Source organism: Apis florea, unplaced genomic scaffold (genome assembly GCF_048593485.1).
Source record: "Apis florea isolate Af1SG1 unplaced genomic scaffold, ASM4859348v1 contig_2897_pilon, whole genome shotgun sequence".
In the NCBI taxonomy this organism is placed as follows: Eukaryota; Metazoa; Arthropoda; class Insecta; order Hymenoptera; family Apidae; genus Apis; species Apis florea.
In genome coordinates, this window is record NW_028256665.1 from 2,260,001 (window position 1) to 2,279,650 (window position 19,650).

General features: G+C 27.4%; 2 protein-coding genes across 4 annotated transcripts in view; one reads left to right on the forward strand and one right to left on the reverse strand.

The window, feature by feature from the left end:
- The window catches only part of LOC100863777 (uncharacterized), a 29,117-nt gene that overhangs the window by 6,401 nt on the left and 3,066 nt on the right, over positions 1-19,650 (reverse strand). The window contains exon 2 of the mRNA XM_086907537.1: positions 8,684-8,934. The gene's annotated coding sequence lies outside the window, so the exon portion shown is untranslated. The remainder of the gene's footprint in view (positions 1-8,683; positions 8,935-19,650) is intronic.
- LOC100871154 (RYamide receptor) lies at positions 3,822-19,589 on the forward strand. 3 transcript variants are annotated; one of them, XM_003695166.4, is made up of 10 exons: positions 3,822-5,148; positions 15,427-15,550; positions 17,408-17,604; positions 17,697-17,845; positions 17,953-18,074; positions 18,192-18,409; positions 18,530-18,630; positions 18,728-18,818; positions 18,925-19,043; positions 19,139-19,589. In XM_003695166.4, exons 2-10 carry the CDS (start codon positions 15,427-15,429, stop codon positions 19,380-19,382), a joined length of 1,365 nt encoding a protein of 454 aa, XP_003695214.1. In that variant the 5' UTR covers positions 3,822-5,148; the 3' UTR covers positions 19,383-19,589. The 3 variants fall into 3 exon arrangements, with proteins under 3 accessions (XP_003695214.1, XP_086763662.1, XP_031773372.1); XM_086907536.1 differs by lacking the exon at positions 3,822-5,148 and adding an exon at positions 10,929-10,998; XM_031917512.2 differs by lacking the exons at positions 3,822-5,148; positions 15,427-15,550 and adding an exon at positions 16,189-16,310.

The following is a 19,650-nucleotide window of genomic DNA, read 5'->3' on the forward strand; positions in this document are numbered from 1 at the left end:
ATTACGGATAATCGATCATAGAACTGTGACAATAATTTGAAACTAGGATAATAATAATTTTCAATTAGAAAATTATGGAGGAGAAACTGTTTCATTTAAAGATATATACCGTTTAATTTTTCTGTGTCAATCGTTTAAAAAATAACGATTGGTAAAATGAAAAAAAAAACCATATTTTTATATATAATTTTGTCCATCATTTCCACTTTTCTTTTATAATTCCATCGAAAGCGGAACGTGACTGGAAATCGATCCAAATGAAATTTTTAGATATTTTTTACGATAAAAGGTTTATTCGATCCATACCAATAACGAATCTATAATGGCTCTTTACAAACAAAGAGTATATTGTTACAGAGTCCACAAAAGAAAGCGAGGTTATATATATATATATATATATATAAAACTCATCGAGCGATACGTAATACAGTTACAATGCTATCATTCACACAATGTGTTATTTTTGTTTCAGTTATGTAACACGAAAGTGCCAAGAGAGTCAAACAATGTAACACATTTGAGTATACGCGAAACTGGATTAACTTATTTACGTGAATATTTAATTTCTCGTTGAAAATCGTTGCTCGTTGAAATCGTTTCCAAATATTCTCAAAAAATGTTTTTCACATTCGTTTTATAATTATTAATAGTAAATCTTTTTTTTTTTTTTCTTTATGATGGGATATTATTTGTTCGGATAAAATATAAAAAGAGAGTAGCAAGAAACGAGCAAATTGATATATCTGTTCTCAGTACACGAATAATTGAAATCTAATTCGAAATAAATTAATCTTGTTGTTTAATGCTAGTTAATGCACTGTTCTCGTTTATCGGTTTTCCGTAGCAAATGTGCGATATAATATATTTGAATTTTCCTCTCTTTCTATTTATTTCATTCGATTTAACGTGTTTTAATCTCGATAATAATGTAAATCTGAATTTACACGTTTATGCGCAAAAATTTTGATGCTAAAAAAAATTATTGGAAAAATTGAAATTTAATTTTATTAAAAAAAAAGAAAAAAAAAATCGAAAATAATTACTCTCGTAAAAACGAATAGAAGAAATATAGAGATGTGAGAAACGATCGACAATAATAGCGAACAAAGTGATAAAAAGTTGGTAAAGATATCTAGAAGAATTCAAAGAATATCCTGAGCTGAATATAAGAGGATGAACATTTCTTAGGATGGTCACTGCATAATAAAAACTTTTAGAAAGCGCCAAGAATACGGAATCTCGACTCAAGATTGGATGTACGATGATAACTTCGTAAGAAAAGAAATATCTTGAAAGAGATATTTAGCTCACGCTCACGGTCATAAATATTTTCGTCACTTTGAACGAGTATAAATAAGAGATTCTTAATATTTGATAGAGATGAAATCACAGAGATCAAAGAAATTTTTCATTAAGGAGAAGGTGTATATATTTTTTCTGACACGTAATGTTTAAACGAACGTAGAAAGTGGAACGGAAAAAGGAAATACAATGGAAGATATGAATTTCCTCCAGAACAAGGAATTTTTGAGAGTATCGTAGTAACAAAGAAACGATAAAGGATCAAAAGAATACTCTAATATCATGAAATCATAGATCGTCAGAAGTAGTCCAATGCAATTTCGAGAAATAATCTTTTTATTTCATAGATAATATCTCGATAAAATAGCCTTATAAGGAAGGACAGCACACGATCGTAAAATAGAAAGATATCTATTATTAGATACGGATACTTTGAGATAACTTAATTCCCTACCGTATTGAAACAGAGAATTTTTATCTTGTCAAAAAATGATTTGTTATATGGGAAAAAATTTAAACATCGAGTAATTTTTCGAATATGTATAAAAAATCTTTGTATAAACAAAATTAATCGTATTAATTATAAATCTATAAATATAATCGTACAAATTATATAATAATTATCCCACAATTAATTTAATTACCGTTCATTTGGAATATCCTTTTTTCAACAAATTAAAAAATCGCAGTATGAAATAACGGATATTATTGATAATACGATAAGACTCTGAATAAAAGTCAGAAATATATAAGCTCCTTTGATCGTTTCCTGTCCATGATGGGAAATTAATAGAAATATTTTCAACCGAGGAAAAAAAAAAGACAAACGATATTAAATCGCGATACATGAAAACGAATTAAATTATATCTGACATTTGTACACTTGATATTCCCGTTCAAATATGATATTCAATTTGTATTATCAAGTTCGATTTAAATACACAAATTATATATTATAAATATTATTCCAATTATAAAATATATCTCTTAATTCATCCACGTTCTATAGGTGGAAAGAGAACAAAAGAGAAATGCCCTTACATTTTTACAACCAAAATGTCGCAAAACCTTCTTTTAAAATCTGTGCCTAATCATTATATCTGAGAGCAAGAGAATGATAAATGATCGGTTTCGGAACGATCTCGTTAACGAAATAACTAATTTCACAGAAAAATTATTCGCAGATTAATAAATCTTGGCTTAAAAAGGATTAAGAACATTTAACACTAAAAAATGAGTAATCGTTCGTGAATGAAATAACGTCGTATCAACGACTGAAAATTTTTTCTCTCTTCTTTTCTATATATCCTACGTTTTCATCGCGTGATATTTCGTTAATTAAAACATACGACAAAGAAAAACAGAATACGCGTCGTTAAAATTTAAATCTCAACATGAGATTTCATTCATTTTGGTCACAATTTTTCCTTTCTTTTCTTTTCTCTCTCTCTCTCTCTCTCTCAATTTTACTTTACACGCACAATGCGTTAATTTGCGATGAAACTCAATTTTAATTTACAAGTTAAAGAAATTGTTCCATCAATACGAACTATGATTAATTATACAATCTAATTTACATTAAACACGATAAGTCGATCTTAGCTGCTTTAGAAATGTAAATTATCCACATGTATATAACCCAAAGAGCGAATTCATCGCGTATAATTCACCGCACGATGTACAAATCCAATGAAATGGCTTTACTGTCTGATGTATACGAGTAATTTATAGCTATAGTCGTTAGGACGCCATTGTGAGGAAAATAAGTATATACAATCCGTCGGGGCAATTCATAAAACTAATGAAGCTTGCAAAATGTTTCAATTTGAAAAATTCCAAAAATTTTTCCTCCCGATTTATAATATTCGATTGTATCTTGAATAATATTGAAATTCTATTTCTACATTCTGGTTCATCGATAAAAAATCCTTCTTTATTTACCCCCATCATCCGCGATGATTCCTTTTTTTTTTCCTTCCTCGCTTTTGTCTTCTCCTCCGATAAATCGAAAATATTCGTTCCATATATTCCCCTGTATATTTCACTTCTTCTAACCAACGCTCGTTTCACGAAAAGTATCCTGGAAAATTTATCGTGAATCGTGAATCAAGATTGAAAAAATTCTAGATTAATAAAAAAAAAAAAAGGAATGAAATAATCGAGAAAGAAGAAATCTAAAAATATCTTGTTATCGATACGCGTATTATGCAATCTTCGTTTTCGCTTAGCTCAGTTTACACTGACACTATCAAGGTATGGACGATCGATTTCCATTTATTATCAGCAAATTCGTTCAAACATTGAGACGAGAGATCCGGCGTATCCGATACGATGGATCGAACGATCGTTCGATAAAAGGTATATAAAGGGTAACGAGCAACGGCGCAGGTTCCACGATGATCTCCTTCCACGAGGAAAAGCCTGCCAAAGTCTGCCGCCCCACCGTAGACACTCCCACCCCCTGGTTCACAATATTCATCGTGAAAACCGGCCGCACTTCGTCGCGAGTTCTCCGAAAGCGCGCACACGATTCGAAACGATCCCGATTCCGACAGAGTCGAAATATTTTTCCCGGTTAATCGTGTTGAAGAAAATCTCCGCTAATGAATTGCGCTTAACGTTACAGCGTTTCTTCTTCTTCTTCTTCTTCTTCTTTTTTAACTAGGAGGAATAAAATTAAAAATTAAAAAACGAATTGAATGGAGATCGTTAATCAGTTTTCGTAAACTTTTTGTGTTTTTGAAGACAAAATTAAAAAAGTAACGTAAATGAAAATTCGTTGAACGGAAGAAGCAGGCAAGCTGTCAAAAAAGTCTGATTAAATTAACGAAGAAGAATAATTGGAAATTGATCGTTCGTTATTATTAAATTTTCGTTCAACAAACTGACCGTGATGAAACAACGTGAACGAGTAGAAGGAACATCGAAATAAGACCTGTGCTTGACGGTCTTGCACAAGGTGTATCGAGGAATCTGTCGGTGGCCTTTGTCTCACCTCGATTCCATTGTCAACGTCGAAACGTCGAACGCAGGCGATCGTGTCGCCGATCTTTGAAACAACCTGTTACCAATTCCGCACACCCATGGACTCAAATTACGATACGCGTTCCGTGCCAACGAAGAGCACACGCTCTCCACCAACTTGTTGGCGGCCAACTATCCGATCATTGAAGCAGCAACCCGATCGAGCAAATACAGCGAACAAGTCGAAAGGAACGCGGTTCGGAACTGGAAATCGGGCGAATCGTTTGTTATCATGTTGCACGATGGAACTATGCTGAAACAGCTGAGTTCGATGCAATTGAAGCTTTGCCTCGAAACGAGGAGGCGATCGCAATAATTGTCCACAAAGGAATCCTCGAAATGTTTCCACCTTCGCAAGATTCGATTGTGTGTGTATGTATGTACGTGTGTGCGTTGTATGGTGTGTGTGTGTGTGTGTATGCGTGCGTGCGTGTGTGTCGTCGCGTGTATCCTCTTCTATTCGTTCGTGTTTCGTATAATTTCGTATAATTCTCGATTAAGTTTCGAGAGAGCAATCAATGGCATGCATCTGGCATCGAGCAGGATCATCTCGTGAAACGAGCTATTATTAATCGATCAACGGGTTGTTGCGTAAGGATAACGAGTGATTAACTGTGAAAGTGGTGTGTCCCATGGGAACAGTGGTGAAAGAGCAATTGTTCTCAACCGGATCGAAGTCATCCTCGCGGAGAATACGCGGGAACAATGTCGGATTGATATCATTCGAATGATACAGGTTGCAATCATCGACGTGGAAATATTGGCTTGTGAAAGAATATTATTCTCGAGTCGACGATTCTTAAACGGATATTTCACGGTTGGGTGAGTTTTATATTTCACGTGTTATTACTATCTGGTCGGGGAATTGAAATTTCATGGTATAGTAATTCGAGATAATCGAGACAATCCGTGGATTTTAGAGAATTTCGTGATCGAGGTATATTTTACGCGAAATATTTTTTATTAATTTTCCTCGTTGTATCGGAATTGAGACGGTTAGCGATTTTTAACCAAAAAAAAAAAAAAAGTATATATTATATTTTTTTATCATTTTGATGAAAAAGAAGATATTTTTGATTTACAAAAAAAATTATTTTAATTTTATAATTAATATTATAAAATTAAGATTAATCAATCTTACTTTTATCTTATTTCATTAAATAATATTTAATTTGAAAGATCTTTTCAAAATCTTACGATATTTTGCAATCTTTTAAATTATTTAGTTACGGTAGTTATTTATAGTTGCAATTAAAAGTTAAAAGCTCTTCATTTTAAGGTTTTTATCGAAATAGAATGAGATTTCTTGTTAACTGAAATTTTCTAAGATTCTTATAACTTATCGAGAATGTAATTTAAAACTTCACTGTCATCTAATTATCCAACTTAATGCTTGGAATTTAATTAACAATCAAAGATATATTTTTTTGCGCATCTAAACAACTTCGTACTCTAAGAAACTTGTTATATGCGACGCTTACTAAACGTGGAAATACAAATCTAAAGAAAGTGAATAGTTTCAGGGATGTAATAATACGATATCATACGGTATCCATGTTACGTTTGCTGAGCTTGTGAAAGAAAACACAAACAACTATGAGAGAAGAATCTTATATGATTTAATTCTTTAAAGTGTTTGCGTGAAAAAAAAGAATTTAATTCGTTAATTCGAACATTGAGAAATTTTCTCAGAAAAATTGGAAATTGGAACCTGATTGAATTGTTGAAAAAAATTATTCGACAATTAAACATTTCTAAAAATCTACGTACGGTTAAAATTTTTCGCGAGAAATATTTTGTACACGATCGATTAATGATGATGTTAAAATCGTGTCGTCAAAATAGAATTTAACCATAAGAACATATGATATTTAAAAAAAAAAAAAAAAAAGGTTTACCGTATTATACAAAATTATATGTTTATATTATAAAAACTAGAAAAATATCGTTTCACCTAGCAAAGATTTTACATAGTTTTTATTTCGAAATGCACAATCGAAACACGAACACGGCACCCGATTTACATCCGCAAACGAAACGATCAACACTGCGAAATTTGCTGGAAATTTCGAACGCTGTGCTTTTACACGAAATTTTGATGACGCGGATAAAATCTAAAGTGGTTAGGTAAAAATATATTTATATATACGGGCAATAATTTTGATCACCTTGAATATTGTTGTTTATTTTTCGAGATGAAGAGAAACTGTTAGCAAAACGTCATATTTTTATACAAATGTAAAGCTTTCGGATAATTTCAAATTATTTTTTTTTAAACGATACGCTGCATTCCTTTATTTTCAACGATATATTAAATAATTTTAACGACCTGTAACGCAAGATAACAAATATAATAATGGATAACAAAGCAAAACAATAAAGATCTATATTTGCAAAAGATGTAGTGTCAGTTTACGTGCATCATCAGATTACATACACGGAAGTCCATACGCTTGTTATAAGTTCCGAATTGATCGTAGAGTTATTATTACAATTAGTTACATATCTTGTGACGTTTTACAATTTTTCTCGAAACGAATATTGCATTGTTAACGAACGAATTCGTCGTTTCCATTTTTCCTTTCTCTCTCTCTCTCTTTTTTTTCTCCGACTTCAAAATTGTCCAATTCATCGGAGTATTGAATTTTTCAGCAACATCAGATCAATTTCACGTAGAAAATTGGAATTTTATAGTTGGCAAATATTGAACGGGACATTTTCCACATTAGTCGATGAAAATCTTTTTAAAATCACCAATAAGAAGAAAATCATGCGTTCAATTTTATTTACCTTCAAAAACAACCCGCGGTCTCTCTCTCTCTCTCTCTCTCTCTCTCTCTCTCTCTCTCTCTCTCTCTCTATCTTCTTTATAAAATTCATAATAAACGGATATTAAAAATGCAAGACTCGCGATAGATTAAACCGCTGTTATGTGATGAAATAAGCGAAATATGAAAATGTGTTATCGTTTCGAATGAATTATCATTTGGAGAAAGACTGACTTAATTTATGAAGGAACGATGACAATTTTGTGATGTCCCAGGAATAAGAATTCGATAACAGTCAAGAAAGGAAAATATTTTCGAAAATTTCTGTAGATAGAAATCGCAGAGAATGCGCGAAAAATGAAGAATTATTCCCTTATTTTAGAAATGAATAAATCGTACATCCTAGAGCGTGGCAAATCTCCACTATTATTGTTGACTCATTGCTTCCCAAATTTTGCTTTTTGCGAAACGAAGACGATTTAAACGAGATTAAACTTTTTTTGCCTTGTTAATCTTATATTGAGATGAATTTCGCTTTTTTGTTCAATCAAAAGGGATTAAATTTTGCACGGCATGTGCGTGAAAAAACGTTCGATTTAACTGATTGATATAATTTTTTTTTAAATTGTCAAATAAAAATAATTTGTTTATAGTGTATATACCTTTGATACGATTGTTCGAAGTAGATTGCTGCGTATAAAAAGAAAAGAAAAGAATCTCAGAAAATACTCGATACAATCTAATCTTTTAAAATTTCATTTTTTGTTATTTTTCGTTCTAAAACTCATATGTATTGGTATTAAATCCATAAAGGACCCTTTGGATCCTGAGAACAACATAATAGCTTTAACAAAGATTGGCTTTCTTGAAGATTTATTCTCGTTTCAAAAAAATGAGCATTTTCTCTCTTTTCCATTGAGCATTTTGATTATTTTCTTCAAATTGTTAATCTCTGAATTTTTTAATTTTTTTCGTTTTATCTGTATATACGATATTCCTTTCGTTTCTAAACTTCAATATCGACCAGTCTTTTTAATTTCGTTTGATCAAGAATCTTTTTAAATAACCAAATACGTGAAAAACGTGAATGTACGATTTATTTCTCGTTCATTATGTATACATTATTCGACACAAATTATGAACACACGCGATGCACTTGGTAAATGAAAACGTGCCTTTAAAACTGCAAGCGTGGTTAGATATCGTTCGAAGGATTAACGGGTTAAGATTGACATTATCAGCGAGCAATAATGCTAACATCGCGTTTATACATTATATATATTGAACAATGAAAAATAAAATACTCTTTTATTCCAAAGTGGAAACTTTTCCCTACCAAAAAATATTTGTGATTTTATTTTCTAATTTTTAATAAAATTTTTCTAAATTAAAATATCACAATAAAATTTCTTTCCACCGTGAAAACAGATTCTTTATATATTATTAAATTATATATTAAATTTCATAAACAGTTCTTAAACACAAAATAATTTTGTTTTAATTGATGACACGATAGAAAGGAATTAGGAATATTATACGAGGAATTAGAATTTATAGATTAAATTGTACAATAATACATTTTTACTTACTTGGATTAGAGCGCAATCTTTCATCGATGTTAACCATTTTCAGAACGTGCAAAACCGAAAATTTGGACGATCTCGTTCGACCTTCACATGTTGCCACCCGAATGAACGTTTATAATAAATCACGAACACAATGCGATCCAAGGCAGTGAAAGTATATTATAATGTACGTTTTGTGAAAATATATATGTGCAAATCACTGGATTTCGAACAGATCTCCTCTTCGTTCGCTCCAATATCAGAATCCATTGTACCTGTAAAAAATTAATTCGAGTTAGAATAAAGTATAAATCAATTTTATTTGAAATAGTTATAAAAACTATAGAATAAAAATTATTTCTAAAGATAATAAGGGATATTTTTATTAAAATTCCTCCGCGAATTCCAATTAATTTAAAACTATTATTTTTTTATTTTTTGAATTGAATTGTTAATGATACAAAATGATAACATTTCTATAATTTAATGCAAAAATATGTTTAGAAAACATGTTTAAAAAAGATTTTTTAAAATTATATTATAAAAGAATAAATTTGTATAAGAATTTTAATATGATCCCATTTTCACATAGATATTCTTCCAATTTCATAATGCAAATAATTTCGAACATATGTGATGCTTACACAATGAAACTTATTCATTTTCATTTTTAAATAAATTTCAACGTTTAAATAAGCGTATATTTTTATGTTAAAAAACAGATAAAGAAATAAAACTTGGACTTGTGTTTATATTGTTGTATTACTTTTTTTTCAAATTAAATATATATTGGTATTTTATCTGTATCTGGATGAAAAACAATTAACATTGTTTCAGTATTCAGATTTATAATAATGTACAATTTATAATATCTGTGCATTAGGAAATGTTGAAATACGCAAACAGTATCAGTATCATAATATGTAAGTTATATAAATTGAAATTTGAATATATATTCATAGACAATTATCTTCAATATTAATCAAATAATATTGTTAACCAATAATATTTATATACATATTTTGATATGTTATGATTGCATAAATATGTTTCAAAATATATTTTGTATAAAGTTTCAATCCAATGAAGTTTGCAGTTTAGTTTTATTCCCAGACAATAATTTGTAAATAATATCTAGCTAAAAATTATAATTTATTCGTTTCGTTTATTAATATTTACATGAATTAATTATCTATTTGATATCGAGCAGCAAAGAAAATGGAAAAGATAAAATTTCAAGAATATTTTTATATATTGTAAATTAATTGCATAATTATTCACATAAATATTACATTAAACTCGAGAAGATTTTACAGATAAATCGATCGTATCTTTAAATTCATATTGGTCATTAGGCATCATTTGATATTTACTTTGACTAAAAGAAAAATTTTTTTCAAAGATATGCTTTTATCTAAAAAACAGTTTGATCCGCTTTCCCCCAATTATAAAATTTCGAAATGAAGCTTGAAAACTTAATCCAAAAATTTTTTTTGGAATGAATGTCGATTATCACAATATTTTATCGTTTCAAAGAAACGTGATTTTCAATTGGATTTATTAATATGTATATCATTCAGTGGAATGATTTTTCAAACATTACAAATGATACAAAATAACTAAAATAGAAGAAAACTTGTTTACTTAGTATTAAACTTAAAAATTCTTTATCTTCCCTATAAAAAAATTCTCAAATCCAATTATATTGTTATTATTTCATTTATATTCCAAGAAGAATTTTATTATGAAAAAATTTTGATTAACATAAATATTAAGATAAAAAAAAAATATTGTTATAAACAAATATTTCTTTGTATCATAAGCGTATATATATATATATTCTCGTTGAAGAAATTATCGAAATAATTGATTTTGAAAGTTATCTTCCTGTTAATTGAAGAATTGTTAAGTTGATCAGCATTTCAAGAATAATAGAATAACCGATATACGATGCAATTTTATTCGTGAAATTTAATTTAACTCATATATATAGTCTCAATTTCTCTGTAATATTCTAATGTAATAACGTATCTCTTTTGTGACAAATTGAATAGACCATCGAATAGAAAGAGTTACGTCATCATATAGAAATTACAGTTACAGAACAGTATATATTTTATTTGGACAGAACGTTGTATATCAAAGTGGCCTTTGCAGGTTCATATTGCGTTGACTAAATGGCATAATTGCATTATGAAACACAAAGTGCATATTATAGTTAGGAGACACGACAAGGTAACAAGGTATTGTCAGAACGTGTCTCGGAATTCTCGGTAATACAGCGCGCAACATCTTGCCATGGACCAATGTGATCATTATATATGTGTGTGTGTGTGTGTGTATGTATGTGTTCTATGTTATATGACATTCGTATTCAACATTTAATTTTATTTTATTTTTCTTTTCTTTTCTTTTCTTTAAGTGAGTCTTTCAATTCGTTTCTCTTGGCACAAAAAAAAAAAAGGAAAATTACTTTAAAGATGATAAAGTTAGTTAATTAGCAAGAAAGAAATTTCGAAACCATATTTTAGCAAATTTATTCTATTTCTTTTTATTTTTCCTTTCCTTTTAACTTGAAAAATTGTTCGAATTGCATATTTGACGAAGCAAAGAGAAAAGATTGAACATATAACATTAGAGTTTATTTTATGTATGTATTTAGAAAGGAAAATCCAAGAGGATGGTAAATTTTTATACTAGTCGATGCATTGTTCGTTGCTTTTGTTCACCGATATTCTCTGCCTTTTAAATTATCTTAAATATTCAAAAATTTTCACTTATAGATGAAAAATTAATTTTTTTCTCAACAAATTTAATATTTTTTTCTTTTGCTATTTTTTAAAGAAGAACAACAAAAGTAGAAAAGTAGAAAAATGAAATATTTCATAGTTGAAATCGAACAAACTAAATTTCAACAAATTTTAGAAAGAAATAAACGAATAAAAGAAAAAATTTACATTATTTTGGAATTTTCTAAAAATTTTAAAAATGGGACGCGATAACATTGAAATAAAAAGAAAAATAAAATGAGCAATAGAAAGCAAATAGAGAAATAATTGTATTCCTCGAAATATTCGAGAGGAGATAAAAATTTTTTTTAGATCTTATTGAAAAATCTAAAAATGACATTTCTTTTGTATTAAAAAAATTCAGAGAAAAACAGAATACCAATCATATCTCTGACCACACAGAAAACAAGCTTTTTACACTTTGTTGGAAAATGCAATGCCATTTTCTTTGCATCGCATAACTGTATAACTTACATTGAACGAAAAATTAAAGAATTGAATATTTTATTGTTGGAATAATACTTTTAAAAGTTTTCCCCTTTTTTATTCGTTCCTTTATACTTTTTATCGTTTCATTTTTGAATTATAAATAATATTTACCCTCGAGATATTTTATTTTTCTACAAAATCGTTTATTAAAAATAATTCATAATTAAAAATATCTTTTACAAACGATCTTTACAAATCTTTCAAAGAAGAAAATTATATATGCAATGAATATTTAAAAATATTAAAAACTGAGTTCATGCCGTATAATTATGAAAAATCAAGTAAAAATAATGGAAAAACAAATTTATCTATTTAAATCATGAATTACCAAATGTTTGTATAGCGTTTCCATGTGCTACCGCATCAAGATATCTTGTTTACAAGCATATGCATACGTAATGCTTCGTTTCTAACATCGATCTTATGTACATAGTATCTTATGTATCGACTCATCTTGAACTTAATTTTATAATTTGTAATCACAAAACAAAGAAAACACATCTTTTAACAAAATTACAAAACGAGAGAAATTCTAAAAATTTGACGGATTTAAATTTTACAAATTTGAAACGTTCTGACATAGTGATCCACTTATTCGGTAAATTCAAGTCTAGATTTTGAATTTTAATTTCCAAACCTAAGGAAAATCATTGTTCTTAGGCAATCAATTCTAATTACTTCTCTCGACAAATAATCACATTTATTTTAATAGTTATAATATTGCATTAATTTTGATATTTTTAAATCTTCATGCATTAAATTTATCGAAAAATACTAGAACAAAATTAAAAAATTCAATTCAATTCAAAACTCAAAATCGCATTCTCAATATATAAAAGTGAAACAATGTCAAGTGAATAAGGAACAAGTTGAATTATGTATAACCACTTTTTCGATTAAGATTATGAATAATCAATGTGAAATGTTTGACTTATACTTATATTTGTGTATTTAGAAGAATGTTAAACATGTAAGTACGTATTACAGCAATTTGAATAGAGCATGAAATTGATTCGATATTAAATATTATTACATTTGTTTATTAATTTGTTGTATTGTAAAATACAATATCATAATATTATCGATTATTAAATTATTAAATATTCCTGTTTTATTTAATGATCAATATGATATGATAGAAATTAATTAAATGAAATATATTCAAATATGTTTTCTGTTTTTTAGTTTTATCAACAAAATTTGAATCCTTCAAAATTTCATCAAAATACATATTTATATTTTATTTAATTAAATATTATTGTTTTCAATATTTTGAAAATAATAATACAATATAAGAAATTAGAGTATTACGTATTATTTTTTTCAAAATCACTGCTGAATTCTAATTCTTTTTTCTTAAAATAAATATGTCATTTGAAAAATTTTTTCGTCCTTTAAAAATTTACAATAGTTTCGAAATATGCAATGGTTTCGAAAAAATAAATATTCGACAATAATGAAACAAATTTGTTTAAAAACTATTACATCTACTTCATCCTGGAATTACATTCATGGAATATCAATTTCCTCTTGTCATGCATATGACAATGCACTATCGGATACCTCAACGGCTAATAATTGAAGACTGGTATGATACCTACATATTGGAAGAATATATTCTATTTGAAGATTAATAAACTTATTTAAATTGTATTCCTTACAAAATCAATTTTCTGAATTGATATTACTTAATAAAGTAATTATTTTTCAACCTGACAAAACCATGCGATTCTATTAAATACCAAAATGGTATTATTCTGTCTTAAAAATTAAAAATATCATTGGTCTCGTTTTAAAGAGGAATTGAATACTCTAGATTATACTATTCATTTAATTAATCCTAAAAAAGTAGGTAAAAAATTTATATATGTATTTTTGATATTCCAAATTATTATTTCGATTTTGTTGGTTAATTATTTTCGAATCAAAGATAAAAGGATAAGTTTTAGAATTATGATAAAAATCATATCGTTATTATAACATATTAGGTAAATTATTTAAAAAAAAAATTTTATATCAGTTGATCATATCAGTTGAATATGTTTCACAATAATATTGTCACACTCATATGATTGAAATATTAAAAAATATGTTAGAATATTATTACAACATTTCAATATCAACATTTTCAATAAGAAAAAAATTTCGTATAAATTTCGTGATATTAAAATTCAAACGATTTCAAAAGGAAAACGCAATAAAATTTTAGAATCCACTACATTGTTTCAAATTCCAAGAATACCAATGAAAATAAATTTATGAACACGGGTAATACCTACAGAAAAATTCTTGAAAAAGGACTCTAAATAATTTCGTAAAATTTTATAAAAATTTCACGAAAGAATGATTTAAATTTTTCTCTTTTTATCAAGAAGTGATCTTCAATGTTTTTTGTATAAATTTGTATTAAACAAATTTGTATTAAAAATTCTTATTGATCAATATTAAAAAATTATCAATATCAATATCGATTAATATGAAAAAGTTTAATTTATAAAATTGAAATTAGGAAATGTTATTAATCGAATCGATTAAAAATTTTTTTTTTACGATGTTTTATTATATTACGTCCTCATATTATTGTAGATTATCCCATACTTCTAATACTCTATTACTTTAAATTATTTATTTTAAAATTCAATTCAATAATTATTACATCTATAATTACAATTCATTAATTATATCATTATCAAATGATCAATGAATGAATTTAATTATTTAATGAAATAATGATTATATTCATATTATATATGATATCGAATTAGAATATAATAATTCACAAAATGTATGCAATGAATTCGTCCAATGTATTTCAACAATTCAAAAAAATTCTTCGAAATCAAAATTTATCGAAATTTGATCAAACGAAAATTTGTACATTTCAGAGAAATAGTTAGAGAGATTTAATTTTTTATAATGAAATAACCCAGTTTTCGATTGTGATTCACAGGAAAAAAATTAATGAAATAGGGTATTCAATTACAGTCTTCCTCTATCGAAACAGAAAACATCCTATATAACATCCTTCCTTCTCGAATCAAAATAAAAGATCTTTTGTCACTTTTGTATGTTAAACATTGTACCGTAAGTAAAGTTAATTTTCCGATATTGAAAAAGAGAATTGATAACAATTACTGGGGGGAAACTGCACTTTCGTGAATCGATAAATTGTACAACTTTCGTCGACAACATTCATTTCGCGACGAGCAATGTAAATTTCAATGAATAAATCATGTCCTCGATTTTCTGCTTCTCAACTTGAGAATACAATTTATCGAGTTTATTGAATTGCCATGAAACCTGTTATCCTCTTTCTCTACGTATCATCCTTGCGCATACGTGCATACGCCAATGAAAAGATAAAAATAATAGGACATAAATTATGTTTTATTGTTGAAATTGTTACTCGTTAAATGAATATTTCGCAAATATAATTTATGATAAAATTGATTATGGTATAAAAATTATCTTTATTTTTTTTTGTTACAGATGGAATCCTCCATCATGAATACTTTACAATACGACGAAAATGAAGAGTTCAAAAATACTTGGCCATCAACGTTCAATAATACGTTCTCGCCCTATGAGAACGAGTCAACCAACGATACTTTTGGTACGAATTGTATCATTGATATATTTTATCGTTAAAGATCAAGGGTCAACATGTCGAAAATGTAACCACTCAGATTCATTAATTCATGATCTATTATAAACGTTATCGTTATTTATAAGAAATAATTATGTAATTAAAAATAATTACGTTTATATTTATTGAAATATCAGAAGATTTTAATTAAAACTTTTTCAATTGCAAACGAACGATAATTTCCTTCAAGCATTGCATTAAAATGATCGAAAATTAAATGCAAAAATCGGAGATCAAGGAAAATTTTCATCGACTCATAAAAAAATCAGTTTTCGACGAATGATTCGAACAATATACGTTTGATAATTCGATTCACGGTTACAATTCGGCACTAACACGGTTCTAAATGGCAAATAAAATAATAAGGTTTTTTAAAATTATCTTTATAACAGAATTAAAAAAAACTGGAATTATATTAATTTTTACTAATGATAAATTGCCATTAGAGAAAGACAAGATTACAAGAAGTGAAATACTTATTAAGCATTTTCTTTTATTGAGGATCAATGAGTCAAATATAAAGCGAAAATAAAATTGTAATTAAAATTTTAAATAATTAAAAATGTTTCGATCATGAATAATCACAATTTGTTATTATTTAGTTTCTACGGAATACATTACGATCTTGTTAGTTGACAGTATTAAATGTCCTTGCAAAACCGGAAGGAAGTTTTCGGTCACTGTTTTCGTGACAGAAGACAGTTCATGCGATGTCTAAATTACGTAGGTACGTTTTATTATAACATTAACATCGTTTTCTTTTTCCTTGCAAATTCAATGAAAAACTTATTTTTCGTGTACTGCTTCTTGTTTTTCTCATTTTTTTACTTTCTATATTATATAATATTCGTTTACTATTTTTTAATAATGGAGAAAACAAATTTAAATTTGTTTCTTAATATTTGAAAAAAAATTAACATGACAAATAGACTATTATACCTTCGAAAAGATTCAAAGTCTTTTTTTTCCATAAATTATTCGTATCCTCCTTTTCGCGATCAAAACGTCGAGATCCGAAACTTAATGTTTATATTCATGATGCTATTTCACCATTAAGTATTATACGCAAAAATATTCAATATCCGTGTCAAAAACGTTGCTTGTAAAAAAAAAGGCACATTTTCATCATGGATTGAAACATACGTTCAAATATTTATCGAAAAATAAAAATATGAAATAAAATCGTTGAGAAAATATTTTCATTTCAAATCCGTGTAAACCCATTAAAAATAAAACTTCAGATTTAAATAGAAATATAAATAAGATCTTAAGATTTTTATTTATATAATAAAAATAATTTATGAATAAGTATTGAAGAAAATTTAAATTTAAATTTAAATGGTATTTTTTACTTATGATATAAAGATAATAAAAACAACATTTATTTCTAACAATAAATCTATGAATAATTTTTCCAATCGAAAAAATACGAAAACAAACCGCAAAAAATCTTAATTTCATTGTCTTTATAATAAATAAAAAATATTTCTGTCAATATTAGTCATTCGTAAAAATATCCAAATGAATTATTGTTAAAATATTTCATACACGTGTAAACATATTTTCAAATATATACAAAATAAAAATCCATAAAAGAAAAGTCAGATTATTATATTATAGCGAATATTACGTAAGTGATTAAATAAAAATAAAATATTTATATTTTCAAGCATGCATACACGTATAAATAAATTTTAAACATCAATATGTTCCTTTTAAAAATATATTGTACGAAATATAAAATATCGGAACATTATTCTTGTATTATATTCAATTTCCTTTTATTTTAATATATAATTTCAACATGTTTTTATTTGTTCTCAGATGGGGAAGTTCCGACAGCTGTACTCGTGCTCCTCAGCATATTTTACGGAACCATATCTTTTTTGGCAGTAGTAGGAAATTCTCTTGTTATATGGATAATATCTACATCCAGGCGTATGCAGAATGTAACTAATTTTTTTATTGCAAATCTAGCGTTGGCAGATATCGTTATTGGTTTATTTGCGATTCCTTTTCAGGTAAAATATGAATTATTCAATGTAAATTATTCAAATCGAAAGAAATTTACATCAAAATAATGCACATTTAATTTTTTTTTTTTTTTTTCAAGTTTCAAGCGGCCCTGTTGCAAAAATGGATCCTGCCTCATTTCATGTGCGCGTTTTGTCCCTTCGTGCAAGTGCTTTCTGTCAATGTCTCGGTTTTCACATTGACAGCTATAGCGATCGATCGACATCGAGCGATTTTAAGACCTCTCAGGTGTGTTATCAATTTTCCAAACAAGAAATTATCTATCTGTATATTTACTTCAAATTCATACGTCGTCATTCAATCGAATCGAAATTCATCCTATTTGATTTTAATAGTGCGAGACCAAGCAAATTGACCGCCAAAATTATAATTGCTGGAATATGGCTTCTTGCCGGAAGTTTGGCCACACCGATGGCTATTGCACGTAGAGTTATTATGGAACCAGAAAATCCTATATGTAAGTTTCAACTTTAGATTTTTTTTTTTTTTTATAAATTACACATTTACAACTGTGATTTTTTTGAAATTTTCTTTTCAAACTATCAATCGATTGTTCTTCAATTACAATTTCCAGCTGGTTCTGATAATTACAAACCGTTTTGTAAACATGTGAATCTGTCAGATAAATCGATGCTTATTTACTCTGGATTATTGGTGTTTTTACAATATCTAACGCCTCTTTCGATTATTTCATGTGTGTATGCGCGAATGGCGTTAAAATTATGGGGAAACAAAGCCCCCGGAAATGCCGAAGATTCTCGTGATGCGAATTTAATGAGAAATAAAATGAAGGTATAATATTTATGCAATTAATTAATTAACAGTATGATTTATGCAATTAATTAATTTACTTATTAATCTATAATTAAATTTAAGTTGATATTTATTTAATACAACATTAAATCGTTGCAGGTAATTAAAATGTTAATTATAGTCGTAGCTCTTTTTGCAATTTGCTGGTTACCGCTTCAAATGTATAACGTATTCCAATATTTTTATTCAGAAATTAACGAGTAAGTATATATCATCATATTTACGCAATATTTAAAAAATTTGTTTTATAAATATATATAAAATTTAAAAATGAATCACAAAGAAAAATAATTGCAGATACAAATATATCCATTATATATTCTTTTTTTTCGACTGGTTGGCCATGTCAAATAGTTGTTACAATCCATTTATTTACGGAATATATAACGTAAGTATCGATAAATGGAAATATTTCCAATTGCTCTGATAATTTTACTAATATTATCAAATTAGAATAATTAATTCATATTCTTAAGCGTAAAATAAACTTTTAGGAAAAATTTAGAAGGGAATTTCAACAAAGATGTCCTTTTAAATTGCGAAGATGGACAAATAAACCACCAATCAATATCACAGATATGGAAAAAACACAAAGTACTCGAACCTCTATAAGGTATTCCTTCGATATATTTATAATTATAAAATTCAAAATATTCCTGATAGAAATATTTTATATTTCTCATTTATAAATTCTCTAAATATTTATAGATACGAATGGAAACGTACAATTTCCGGTACTTGTCCAAATATTTCGTCTTTTCATAAAAGTACGTCAAGAGAATCGACACAATCGTTTATCGATAACCAGAAAAGTGGACGAATTAGAAAAGGAATTGGTTATTATATTCATCGTGGTAATCATTGTTCAAAAAGAAACGAAGAATTGTACGTTTTTTCATCTGGAAGACATAAACACACTCAAGATCTTAATACAAAAGAATTATGCCTATAATATATAGAACTAATTAAATAATTGATTATAAATAGTATTAGAGATAAAAAAAAACTATTCTGTTAAAGTGAAAAATATTACGCAAATAATTTGCATATATTATATGCAATAAGATAGTAATAGATTAGTAGTTTTCCTATAAACTGGTATGGGATAATTTTTCCACAAATTTTACAGCAATTTTTGGATATTTAAACATCTAATTAATTCTTTTCTTTTTAGTTCTTCTAACTATTGCTCAAGCTTTTCTACAAAGTTTATGTATTTA

What these genes read in the sequence shown, in the direction of transcription:
- LOC100871154 (XM_086907536.1), top strand. An exon ending in GCGATTTTAAGACCTCTCAG is followed by an intron (nt 17,846 to 17,952) that starts GTGTGTTATCAA and finishes TGATTTTAATAG; the next exon opens with TGCGAGACCAAGCAAATTGA. An exon ending in TTATTTACGGAATATATAAC is followed by an intron (nt 18,819 to 18,924) that starts GTAAGTATCGAT and finishes ATAAACTTTTAG; the next exon opens with GAAAAATTTAGAAGGGAATT.